At 42.7% G+C, this 13,204-nt stretch overlaps 1 protein-coding gene across 1 annotated transcript; it reads left to right on the forward strand.

The window, feature by feature from the left end:
* The first annotated feature begins 2,352 nt into the window (after positions 1 to 2,352).
* fam161a (FAM161 centrosomal protein A) lies at positions 2,353 to 10,514 on the forward strand. The gene is made up of 7 exons (XM_029624401.2): positions 2,353 to 2,644; positions 4,126 to 4,394; positions 4,555 to 5,787; positions 6,089 to 6,256; positions 6,585 to 6,684; positions 8,659 to 8,816; positions 9,549 to 10,514. The coding sequence occupies exons 1-7, from the start codon at positions 2,486 to 2,488 to the stop codon at positions 9,949 to 9,951; spliced, it is 2,490 nt and encodes an 829-aa protein (XP_029480261.1). The 5' UTR covers positions 2,353 to 2,485; the 3' UTR covers positions 9,952 to 10,514.
* The last annotated feature ends 2,690 nt before the right edge of the window (positions 10,515 to 13,204 follow it).

Raw genomic sequence — 13,204 nt, forward strand, 5'->3', positions numbered from 1 at the left:
AGGATCAGAAATATAGATGCTTACTAAAATTTAACCTTGTTATTAAAAACAACCCAGAAGAAGATAAGTCAATGGCTAGAGTGACTTATCTTTAAAAGGAAGAGTCCTAATAACCAAGGCTGAAGGTATCTCTTGACTAACATATGCTACTCTGTCTTTAGATCTTGCCGGTAAAATAAGCAAAGAGATAGACCAGATGCTTCTCAACTTTCTTTGGAGAAACCGAACCCATTACATCAGGAAAACTGTTGTAATGAACACTTATGAGTATGATAATTTTCCTTAAATAATACTTTTAAGATCAATTGGATAAAAAAAATCCTAAGAAGACACACTTCTATGTCGAACTTTATTCGTCATCATGTCTTCTCTACTTTTTGGTGGCCTTTTAACTTCATGTTGGTTTTCAATTATAATATTGACAAAGTTCCAGTGAAACTCTGCTTTTCAAGGAATTCTTATCACTTTACAAGATCCCTGTAACACCCAAAAAATGTTCAATTGTTTTAGATGCCATTCCCTCAGGTGTTGCTTTATTATTCAGGAACATGTTAAGACCTGACCCTCAGAACATACCTACAATTAATTAATTGACTCATCAGTATGAAACTCATCAGTAGGAAAGAAAATGTGTTTTTCTTCTTGTCCATTAAACAACAATAGAGCTATTAAGAGCCTTGTTTCAACAGGACGTTGTACCTTATGTCATGTCATGCCTTATTGGAATGGTTTTATTGATAATATCGGTTGGAAAAAAGCAGTGGTGTAAAGTACTTAAGTAAAAAGTACTTTTTTGGGGTATCTGTACTTTACTATTGATATTTTTCACAACTTTTATGTCACTACATTCTTAAAGAAAAATATGTCTTTTTTACTTGATACATTTTCCCTGACACCCAAAAGTACACGTTACATTTGGAATGCTTAGCAGGACAGGAAAATTGTATAATTCACACACTTATCAAGAGAACTGTCACGCCCTGGCCTTAGTTATCTTTGTTTTCTTTATTATTTTGGTTAGGCCAGGGTGTGACATGGGTGATTTAGATGCACTATTGTAAAGTGGCTGCTCCACTGGATGTCATAAGGTGAATGCACCAATTTGTAAGTCGCTCTGGATAAGAGCGTCTGCTAAATGACTTAAATGTAAATGTATTTGTGTTTTGTATTATCTAGGGGTTTATTAGATTCATGGAGTTGTCTAGGTAAGTCTATGGTTGCCTAGAGTGGTTCTCAATCAGAGGCAGGTGTTTATCGTTGTCTCTGATTGCGAACCATATTTAGGCAGCCATATTCTTTGGGTATTTTGTGGGTAGCTGTCTACTGTGTCTGTGCCACACGGGACGGTTTTCAGGTTGTCACAGTTCTTGTTTTGTAGTTGTGTTCATGTTTGAGTTGTCATATTAAAAACCATGAACACTTGCCACGCTGCATTTTGGTCCTCCGTTCCTTCTCGCCTCTCCTCTTCAGACGAGGAAATCCCTTACAAGAACATCCCTGGTCATTCCTACTGTCTCTGATCTGGTGGAGTTACTAAACACATGCTTCATTTGTAAATGAAGTCTAAATGTTGGCTCGTGCCCTGGCTGTCTGTAAATGCTTAATACAAGGCATTTGAAATGATTTATTATTTTACTTTTGACACTTAGTATATTAAAAACCAACTACTTTAAGACTTTTACTCAAGTAAGATTTTACTGGGTGACTTTTACATGAGTCATTTTCTATTAAGGTATCTTTACTTTTACTCAAGTATGACAATTGGGTACTTTTTCCACCACTGGAAAAAAAAGGTTGAATGTTGCCACACACACACACATACTTATTAACAAAATGAAGGAAGTTTATTTTAAAATGATTGATAAATATTATCCTGCCAACTTCTATATGAGGAAGATTAAAAATATATAATTGTAACGTTACCTTTTGTAATGACCACCCAGAAACGTGTAGCATCTTTTTTTGGCATTGTATTCATGTAAGGAATCCGTGGCAAGACAACAGTACATTTATAACTTAACACATTCATGACGATTTTGCACTGTTATGGAGAGAAGTACTGCTTGGATTCTTTACTTACGATAGAAATAAGTTGAAACAATTTTATGTAATTTCCTTATTATTTTGGCCAAATGTCATATTCACAAATGTAAATGTACAAACAAAACACCACATTTTCATACCTTGCAAAAATAAACTATATAATATATACTATTATATATATAATTAACTATATTAAGACAATTAAATACTCTACCAACAAAAAATCCGTTAGATTTACATTTATTAGCATTTATATCCTAACGGATTTCAAGGAAAAGAAACTGAAGTGAATACTTCCTGAAACAGCTAGTAATTTCCTTTACAACCACACGATGCTGGTGCTCTGGAGAGCATCTGCTGTGCTTTTGCCAGCTTTTGCCAAGTAGTTGCAGCGTCTCTATTAGATTCAACTTTGACAAAGAAAGCAAGAACAGGGGAAACAATGGCGAATGGCCATCGCGCCAACGTCCTTGTGACCTCCTGTTTGAAAACGCCGGTAGACCCACACACCAAGGCTCCGTTGGCGTTGTATGAAAGGCAGCGAACCCTTCCATATTCGTCAGTAGCTGGTCATATTGACAATCGAGACTACGAAAAAGAGGTAAGATATAGGCAGATGAGTTTTGTATTTGAAAGCTGAGCTAAGCATCCATAAATATTCTTAAATGATTGGATGAAATCCATCATACGGGTGGAAAGAGGACACTATCCGACACTTGCCGAGATGCCATTCATCCGACTAACTAATCCATCACCGTTATACCCTCATTCATTATGTTGATCTGAAGACAAATAGAACACCAGTTGCACATAGGAAGCCAGCGTTTTTTATTTAATTATTTCTGGTTCTTCATTCCATAATAGGCTAATTCTTGGATCCTCCCTCATTGATCTGCTAGATGGCTTAGTCATACAACATATTGATCATACATTGCTACCAAACATCTAAATTGATGTAACTCGGCATCATTTATAGCCTATACAAGCCTATGACACTGGATAGTGATGTAAATTTAAGTGGATATGCCTTGAATTATCTTTCATGTCAGACTCATGTTGAAGATTGGGAAATGCAGGTGAAGCATTTACTTATGTAGGTGGATTCTCATAAAATGTCTGTTGTTCTCAAATGTTACTACAGAGATTTGCCTGTTCAGGTCAACCTGCCTGTGTGGGAGAAGATTTGACCTGCATACTTTGTTACTGACCTATTTATGGCTTCCCTCATTTACTAGATTACGCTGACGTCACAGTGCCAGTAATCCTAAATTCTTAATTTCCTTTGGACAACATGATTTCAAATCCCGTTTTATTTTCCTCACTGGACAAGGATTTGCCCTACATCTGGGCATCTCCAAATAGTTTTTTAAATTTAGAAAGTACATTCATTTTGATCTGGCTTGTACCGTAATCAGTAGGATACTCGTTAGAATTGCTTGTCCAAGCTTTAGACTTATTTTCTTAATATTTGTAAATGTATGATTGGATCTCATCCATTCATCACCGGAAGGAAAGAAGATCGAAATGGTTGGAGGCAGAGCAGCTAGTGTGACAGTTGAACACACGCTCCTTCCATTATCACCCCACCTTCTGTGCGTGACCATATGGATAGGTCATCCAAACCCACAGAGCTGGGGATAATGAGCTTAGGCATGAAGTAGCCATCTCATATTATGCTCTACTCAATTCATATTAGGCCTTATGCTTTAACCATCTACAACACGTCCAGTCATCAGTGCTACTCTTACACGATGATACACTTCCATGCATTTGGCATATTAACATATATGGGGCTTCATAGAAATACAGTTGAAAGGCTTTTTCTTCCTGGAGCCACAATCCTATCCAAGATACCCTTTGCTTCCAATTGCTTACTTAAGTGATAATGCCAGAGAAGCCAGTGTTTGGAGGGTATGTTGGCACAGGTGTTGTTACGGCCCGAGACGAAGTCGATTTTGCATTTGACCAATGCAAAATGTAGGCAACATTTATTATTTGTATGGAATGGATTCCACAGACACATTTTCTACAGTTCGTGCACAACGTAAATGTTTTTTTTATTGACGTTCTTTGACTTTTCAGCTGCAGTATGACGACTCGAGGTCTGACTACGGTGATGGGCATGCCCCCGGGAAGGGCAGATCCCTGATGATCAAAGACTACCGAGTGACGGGGGACCACATCGACCTGCGTGAGTTCTACTTCTCCAACGAGGAGTACTATCGTAAGCTGGAGGAGCTGAAGAGGGCCCACCTCCGCACCATGGCCGAGCTAGAGGGCATGTACCGCAAGAAGCTGGAGCCCAAAGGTGCACCACCCTCGGAAAACGTGCAGGGGGCACAGGCACACAGGTGTGTTGTTGCTCTTGCTTGGAATTGGTTGTTTTTCTTGATTAACCACCAAGATAATATGCTGAAGTTGGTAGGGTACATTATATCTGCTTCTGGAAGGTGTACTGTACTCAGTCAATTCATATTCTAATGGTGTAAAAATGTTTTTTTCGCTCACCAGATCGTACTCGAAGATCATGCCCGTGAGGCGTCTGAGGAAGGCCCACTCGGCTCTGGAGCTGAGGAGGGGCTCTGGGCTATCGGACACATCTGACGAGGAAGGTGCTGTAGTCAACAACGTGGAGAAGGGTCTGCAGTCCTCCCCCAAAGAGCACATCAAGAACATGTGGCATGACTTCAAGCTGTCGCCTCGCCAGCGCCACCCGTCCACATCCTCCCTCCAGAGCCTCATTGGGGGCCACAAGAAAGGCATCAAGGGTAAGGACCAGAAGCAAGGGTGCAAAGATGTCAAACACGAGCCTTGGAAACCCAGAGTGACCGTCCCCAAGCCATTCCACATGACGCTGCGGGAGAACCAGAAGGGCCAGAAAGGTGTGAAGACACGGTCAGAGATCGAGCTGGAGAACGCGGCCTTGCGGAAGCAGCTGGAGGAGCTGACAGAGTGCCAGCACAAATTCCGTGCAAGCTCCGTGCCCGTCCACGTCCGCCTGCCCCCATACGAGGAGCTCCACGAACGCGACGAGGCGCGGCGGGCCATGCACGAGCGGGAGCAGCAGCGTCTGTGCTCCACCCAGCAGCCCTTCAGTTTCCTGGAGCGTGAACGTCTCAAGAGGGAGCAGAGAGAGGAGCAGCTCAGCAACCTCCAGCAAATCAGCCAGGAGAGAGTCCGACCATTCAGGGCCAAGCCCGTGCCCAAGGCCGTGTATGAGGCGGCTACAGGCGAGCAACTGAAGGAGGAGCAGCTGTACCGTGCCATCAAGATGCAGATGAGGGCCCAGGAGCTGCTCCACAGCGCCTCCATGCCACCCAGCATGCTGGCACGCCACCTTAGCAAAAGGGAGCATGCTAAGGATGGAGCCCGGGGGGACACCGCTGGATCCGAGGATGACAACAGGGCCCCTTATAGGCCTAAGATAAACCCGGTGGTGCCCGACTTCGACGCCAGCTACAGGAGGTTCAGGAAGCAGCTGGAGAGCCGGCGCGACGTGAAGCCTTTGACGACGTGCGAGCCGTTCCAGCTCCGGACGTCACAGATCCCCTCGCACCGCGAACGCATCCTGGCCGAGATCGAGAAGGAGCAGATGAGTCCCCGGGCCAAGCGCTGGCCTTACGTCAGCACAGCTGGGCTCGTCCACTCACACAACTCTAGCCTCTGCTCCTCCCTCTCAGGCAGTCTGGAACAGCTGCCTGCCAAAGTCACCGATGCCAGCAAAAAACGCCAAGAGGCTGTAAGGTACTACCCACATAGAATAGCAAGTGGCGTCTCCTTTTTAGACAAGCTAGTCAGAGCCTCAGAAGACCTTTTAGTTGCTCTTTTTAGGAATAGTTGTGGCCTGAAAGTTGAAACCCTTGTCTGTTGAATCCTGTGGACTTCCTATACACTCCCAGCTCCAAAACAATAAAATACCCAACCTCTGACATTACCCCCCCTAGTCCTACTTCTAGTGCCCTTGGCCTTCATTTTCTCTTTTGACAAAGTCCTTCCTCCACCAATGACTTCCTGTCATCGATGACTGCCTTGTCTCCTTGAGTAGAAAGGTGCTTGAGCAGAGAAAGAAGGCAGAGGAAGAGGAGGAGAGATGGAGTGAGAGACAGAAGCAGAGAGAGAAGAAGCTTGCAAAGGTGGTCTCGAAGTGCGCCCAAGCCAATGATGCCCACGTGCCCCTCTCCCAGACCAACCAGTCCAAGCTCAAGCAGTTCAGGTACCCATATAGAAATCCATAACATTATAATTATACTTGTAGCAACCAAGAAACTCACCCCACCTGAGACCAGTACGAACCCCCCCCCAAACAGTTTATCAATCTGATGTATCTGGGTCTTTTCATATGAAAATGATGAGTGGAAATGCAAGACTGAACTGAACATTGCCTCAATAGTCTCAATTATGACTGTGTTTTCCATATCAGTAATAGTAAGCTGTGGTTGTAAAAGTGATGTTTTTGTTGAATAGGTCAGGGCTGAGGGTTATTTCAGGGCTGAGGGTTGTGGGATGACAGGGGTGAAAGGTTGTCTGTGTGTTTCAAACAGAAAGCAGGACTTTCAGCGGAGGAAGGAGTACCAGGAGGAGATGAAGGAAATCCAGGAGAGAGTGAAGGGGAGGCCTCTGCTGTTGGAGCAGGTTGCACAGGTGACCAGAGACGACACACACACACACGCGTGTGAGTCGTGGAGTGACATGACATGGATTGCATTTCAGTAGTTATAAGTGGCATCCTTTCCATATCTCCTCACACCACTCATTCACACAATAAATATACACTACCGTTCAAAAGTTTGAGGTCACTTAGAAATGTCCTTGATTTTGGAAGAAAAATATATTTATTTTGTCCATTAAGATAACATCAAATTGATCAGAAACAGTGTAGACATTGTTAATTTTGAAAATGACTATTGTAGCTGGAAATGGAAATGTAATGGAATATCTACATAGGCGTACAGAGGCCCATTATCAGCAACCATCACTCCTGTGTTCCAATGGCATGTTGTGTTAGCTAATCCAAGTTTATAATTTTAAAGGGCTAATTGATCATTAGAAAACCCTTTTGCAATTATGTTAGCACAGCTGATAACTGGTGTGCTGATTTAAAGAAGCTATAAAACTTGAAAAAGGAGTCTGAGGCCCTGGTGCACAACTGAGCAAGAAGACAAGGACATTTGTTTTACAAACTAGACACTAGAGGTCGACCGATTATGATTTTTCAACGCCGATACCGATTATTGGAGGACCAATAATTTTTATTTATTTATTTGTAATAATGACAATTACAACAATACTGAATGAACACTTATTTTAACTTAATATAATACATCAATAAAATCAATTTAGCCTCAAGTAAATAATGAAACATGTTCAATTTGGTTTAAGTAATGCAAAAACAAAGTGTTGGAGAAGAAAGTAAAAATGCAATATGTGCTATGTAAGAAAGCTAACGTTTCAGTTCCTTGCTCAGAACATATGAAAGCTGGTGGTTCCTTTTAACATGAGTCTTCAATATTCCCAGGTAAGAAGTTTTAGGTTGTAGTTATTATAGGAATTATAGGACTATTTCCCTCTATACCATTTGTATTTCATTAACCTTTGACTACTGGATGTTCTTATAGGCACTTTAGTATTGCCAGTGTAACAGTATAGCTTCCGTCCTTCCCTGGGCTTGACCAGCAACACAACGACAACAGCCACCATCGAAGCAGAATTACCCATGCAGAGCAAGGGGAACAACTACTAGATGGTTCAGAGCGAGTGACGTTTGAAACGCTATTAGCGCACGCTAACTAGCTAGCCTTTTCACTTCGGTTACACCAGCCTCATCTCGGAGTTGATAGGCTTGAAGTCATAAACAGCGCACTAGTTGACGCACAACGAAGAGCTGCTGGCAAAACGCACGAAAGTGCTGTTTGAATGAATGTTTACACGCCTGCTTCTGCCTACCACCGCTCAGTCAGATACTTAGATACTTGTATGTTCAGTCAGATTATATGCAATGCAGGACACGCTAGATAATATCTAGTAATATCATCAACCATGTGTAGTTAACTAGTGATTATGATTGATTGATTTCATAAAATAAGTTTAATGCTAGCTAGCAACTTACCTTGGCTTACTGCATAACAGGCAGTCTCCTTGTGGAGTGCAAGGAGAGAGAGGCAGGTCGTTATTGCGTTGGACTAGTTAACTGTAAGGTTGCAAGATTGGATCCCCCGAGCTGACAAGGTGAAGCGTCGTTGAAAATAAGAATGTGTTCTTAACTGACTTGCCTAGTTAAATAAAGGTAAATAAATAAAAATACCGATTTCCGATTGTTATGAAAACTTGAAATCGTCCCTAATTAATCGGCAATTCCGATTAATCGGTCGACCTCTACTAGACACTCTGACTCTGAAGTCCTCAACTGGCAGCTTCATTAAATAGTACCTGCCAAACATCAGTCAATTTGATGTTATTTTAATGGACAACATTTTTTATTTAAAAAACAAGGACATTTCTAAGTGACCCCAAACATTTGAACGGTAGTGTATATTGCATGAATAATAAAGGTATGACTAACTATTTTCCCATCGCTGGTCATGATGTATGCTATTTTTCACTTCTGTCTATTGACAGATGAATGCCAAACACGCTGCAGAGAAGCGCTACACAGACACCCTGCGAGGCTGTGGAGTGAGTGAGGACTTTGTCAGTGGCAAGGTGCCCAAGTCCCAGCAGCCAGGTGGCAAAGAATCTGCATGCTGGACCACCTCCTCCAGTGACCCAAAACAAAGGTAGACTTCTGGCTCAATGACAGTGAATTATACATTTTGTAAACATACTTCATTAGTCAAAATCATTAGTCAAACATACTTGCTAGTTTAGCTAGCTAAACCATCAGTTTTAGCGCAGAATAACTGATGGATTTGCGATCGTTCAATACCTGTTGAATATGGCCCCGGTGTTAGTAAAAATATCAGAATTAAATTGTTGCCAGCAGTACAGTTACAGTCACCAACGCTCTGGATAACATGAAAACATACGAACCAGCTCTGCTAGGGCGTGTAAAATGGTCAGTGAGGTGTTCTCTCATTTGTGTCTGGAAGTTGCTAGCAGTTAGCTTGGGTGCTTGACTGCGGTTGTGAGGTCAGAACGCTTGGATCAATGTTTCTCCTTGGCCAGAGCGTCCACTGTGCGCTCCGAGAGCGACACGCTCTGAATTTACGAACGCTCAGAGCGCACTCTGGCACTCCAGATTTAATTTACAAACACACCATTAGCTTGCTCTTCTAAAAATCGAATTCAACAATGCCAATAATGTTTTCAGTTTGACTTTTGGTTTCAAAAGCAGCTCAAACATAGAACATGTAAGAATGAACTAAAGCTATTGAATTCTACCGTGCTGACATAATTAATGCACGCTCTAGAATGCCCTTCAAGTCCATCAGAAACGAGTATTCAACAATGCCATGGTATAAGAGTTTATATTTTTTTGTGTTAAGTGTTTATTCATTTTGTTTTCTCAGTGAAAAGGACGAGACAGATACACCGGCTATTTACAACATGGTCTTCCAGGATGAATACCCAGACGATTATGAAGACAGCTTTGCTGACCAAAAACGGGAAGGAGAGCAGGAGGCTGAGAAAGATGAATTAAAGTCCAAAAAAGAAGATGAGGATGAAGGCCATGACGAAGCAGGGCGGGGGAGGGCGGATATTGGGCGTTATTCAGATGATTGCGATTACTCAGATGCCGATGACCATTACTCAGATGCCAGTGAGCATTACTTGCCCCTGGACGATGAAAAGAATAAAGGGAGTGACATCCTCAAAAGGCCCGAGAGTACCCAGAGCAGCCCAAGCTATAGAAGCGGCCAGCACAGCCGAAACAGTCCGAAGTCAGAGAGGGATAGGGAAACACAGCAATAGCGGAAAAGAAAAGTAATGAGGATGACTAAAAAGTAAAAGGAGTGCATTTTCTGACAGGTAGGCAGGGCTACATTGAGGTGAACGTCTACAACACTGACACACAGTGGTCGAGATGCTTCTATTATTAAAAAAGAATAAATGCATGGTAGGATATCTGTATACATACAGTAATAATGGGGAATTTCATGTTTATTACATTATTTTGTTGTGTGAGACAGACCAGAGTGAATTGTAGTACTAGGCTATGGTTATAAAAAGGATCACATTGAACAGTTTAGGGTACTCTTTGTCTTGTGATATCCTACTTTGCAGGAAATACAATAGGTTGACCACTTACATTTGGATGCTTGTGATACATTTTCTTTCGACAATTATTTGTCTAATGTTTTGTGACTAAATATATGTAGCCTAACATTTGCTATATATTTCAGGATCATACTTTTTTTCAATCGTTGCGTATATACATCACATTTGGGAACATAAAGGTGTTATGTATTTCATGTACATTATGGGATATTTATATTTCTGTACTACACTCAGCAAAAAAAGAAACTTCCTATCACTGTCAACTGTGTTTATTTTCAGCAAACTTAACATGTGTTAATATTTATATGAACATAAGATTCAACATCTGAGACATAAACTGAAGAAGTTCCACAGACATGTGACTAACAGAAATGAAATAATGTGTCCCTGAACAAAGGGGGGGGGGTTCAAATCAAAAGTAACAGTCAGTATCTGGTGCGGCCACCAGCTGCATTAAGTACTGCAGTTCATCTTCTCCTCATGGACTGCACCAGATTTGCCAGTTCTTGCTGAGAGATGTTACCCCACTCTTCCACCAAGGCACCTGCGTCCCCTTGACATTTCTGGGGGGAATGGCCCTAGCCCTCACCCTCCGATCCAACAGGTCCCAGACGTGCTCAATGGGATTGAGATCTGGGCTCTTCGCTGGCCATGGCAGGACACTGACATTCCTGTCTTGCAGGAAATCGCACACAGAACGAGCAGTATGTCTGGTGGCATTGTCATGCTGGAGGGTCATGTCAGGATGAGCCAGCAGGAAGGGTACCACATGAGGGATGTCTTCCCTGTAACTCACAGCGCTGAGATTGCCTGCCATGACAACAAGCTCAGTCTGATGATGCTGTAACACACCGCCCCAGACCATGACGGACCCTCTACCTTCAAATCGATCCCGCTCCAGAGTACAGGCCTCGGTGTAACGCTCATTCCTTCGACGAAAACCGCGAATCCGATCATCACGCCTGGTCAGACAAAACCGCGACTCGTCAGTGAAGAGCACTTTTTGCCAGTCCTGTCTGGTCCAGGCAACGTAGTTGCCGGTGATGTCTGGTGAGGACCTGCCTTACAACAGGCCTACAAGCCTTCCATCCAGCCTCTCTCAGCCTATTGCGGACAGTCTGAGCACTGATGGAGGGATTGTGCATTCCTGGTGTAACTCGGGCAGTTGTTGCCGTCCTGTACCTGTCCCGCAGGTGTGATGTTCGGATGTACCGATCCTATGCTAGTGTTGTTACACGTGGTCTGCCACTGCGAGGACGATCATCTGTCCGTCCTGTCTCCCTGTCTTAGGCGTCTCACAGTATGGAAATGGCAATTTATTGCCCTGGCCACATCTGCAGTCCTCATGCCTCCTTGCAGCATGCCTAAGGCACGTTCACGCAGATGAGCAGGGACCCTGGACATCTTTCTTTTGGTGTTTTTCAGAGTCAGTAGAAAGGCCTCTGTAGTGTCCTAAGTTTTCATAACTGTGGCCTTAATTGCCTACCGTCTGTAAGCTGTTAGTATCTTAACGACCGTTCCACAGGTGCATGTTCATTAATTGTTTATTGTTTAAACCCTTTATAATGAAGATCTGTGAAGTTATTTGGATTTTTACGAATTATCGTTTGAAAGACAGGGTCCGGAAAAAGGGACGTTTCTTTTTTTGCTGAGTTTAGTTGTCATAAAACAATTTGGCAATAAATCATCAAATCACATTTTATTGGTCACACACACATGTTTAGCAGATGTTATTGCGGGTGTAGCGAAATGCTTGTGTTTCTAGCTCCAACAGTGCAGTAATATCTAACAATTCACAACAATACACACAACGATGTAAATAAGAATTAAACTAATAGATGAGACAGCCTATAGGGAGGAGGTCAAAGTCATGGCCGTGTGGTGCCTGGATAACAACCTCTCCCTTAGCGTGATCAAGACAATGGAGATAATTGTAGACTACAGGAAAAGGAGGACTGAGCACGCCCCCATTCTCATCGACGGGGCTGTAGTGGAGCAGGCTGAGAGCTTCAAGTTCTTTGGTGTCCACATCACCAACAAACTATCATGGTCCAGACACACCATGACAGTCGTGAAGAGGGCACAACAAAGCCTATTCCCCCTCAGGAGACTGAAAAGATTTGGCATGGGTCCTCCGATCCTCAAAATGTTTTACAGCTGCACCATCGAGAGCATCCTCCTGACTGGTTGCATCACTGGCTGGTATGGCAACTGCTTGGCCTCCGACGGCAAGGCACTACAGAGGGTGGTGCATACAGCCCAGTACATCACTGGGGTCAAGCTTCCTGCCATCCAGGGCCTCTATACCAGGCGGTGTCAGAGGAAGGATCTAAAAATTGCCAAAGACTCAATTCACCCTAGTCATAGACTGTTCTCTCTGCTACCGTACGGCAAACGGTACCGGAGCGCCAAGTCTAGGTCCAAAAGGCTTCTTAACAGCTTCTACCCCCAAGCCATAAGACTCCTGAACAGCTAATCAAATGGCTACCAAGAATATTTGCATTGTCCCCCCAACCCCTCTTGTACACTGCTGCTACTCTCTGTTTATTAGCTATGCATAGTCACTTTAACTCTACCTACATGCACATACTACCTCAATTACCTCGACTAACCTGTGCCCCAGCACATTGACTATGTACCGGTACCCATTGTATATAGCCTTGCTATTTTAAATATTTGTTGTTTTTTATTTGTATTTTTTACTTAACACTTATTTTTCTCAAAACTGCATTGTTGGTTATGGTCTTATAAGTGAGAATTTCACTGTAAGTTTTAGACCCTTTTGTATTCGGCGCATGTGACAAATACAATTTGATTTGATAAACAGAAACTTAAAAGTAAAAGAATGTAATTAAAGAATATATAAATATTAGGAGGCGTAATGTCGGAGTGGCACAGACTAAAATACAGTATATACATATGAGATGAGTAGGGCAGTTTGTAAACG

Source organism: Oncorhynchus nerka, linkage group LG15 (genome assembly GCF_034236695.1).
Source record: "Oncorhynchus nerka isolate Pitt River linkage group LG15, Oner_Uvic_2.0, whole genome shotgun sequence".
NCBI classification, from domain to species: domain Eukaryota; kingdom Metazoa; phylum Chordata; class Actinopteri; order Salmoniformes; family Salmonidae; genus Oncorhynchus; species Oncorhynchus nerka.

Coding starts and splice junctions, on each gene's coding strand:
- fam161a (XM_029624401.2), top strand. CDS start 2,486: ATGGCGAATGGCCATCGCGCCAACGTCCTTGTGACCTCCTGTTTGAAA. Junction 2,645..4,125: donor ATCGAGACTACGAAAAAGAG/GTAAGATATAGG, acceptor TTGACTTTTCAG/CTGCAGTATGACGACTCGAG. Junction 6,257..6,584: donor TCCAAGCTCAAGCAGTTCAG/GTACCCATATAG, acceptor TGTTTCAAACAG/AAAGCAGGACTTTCAGCGGA.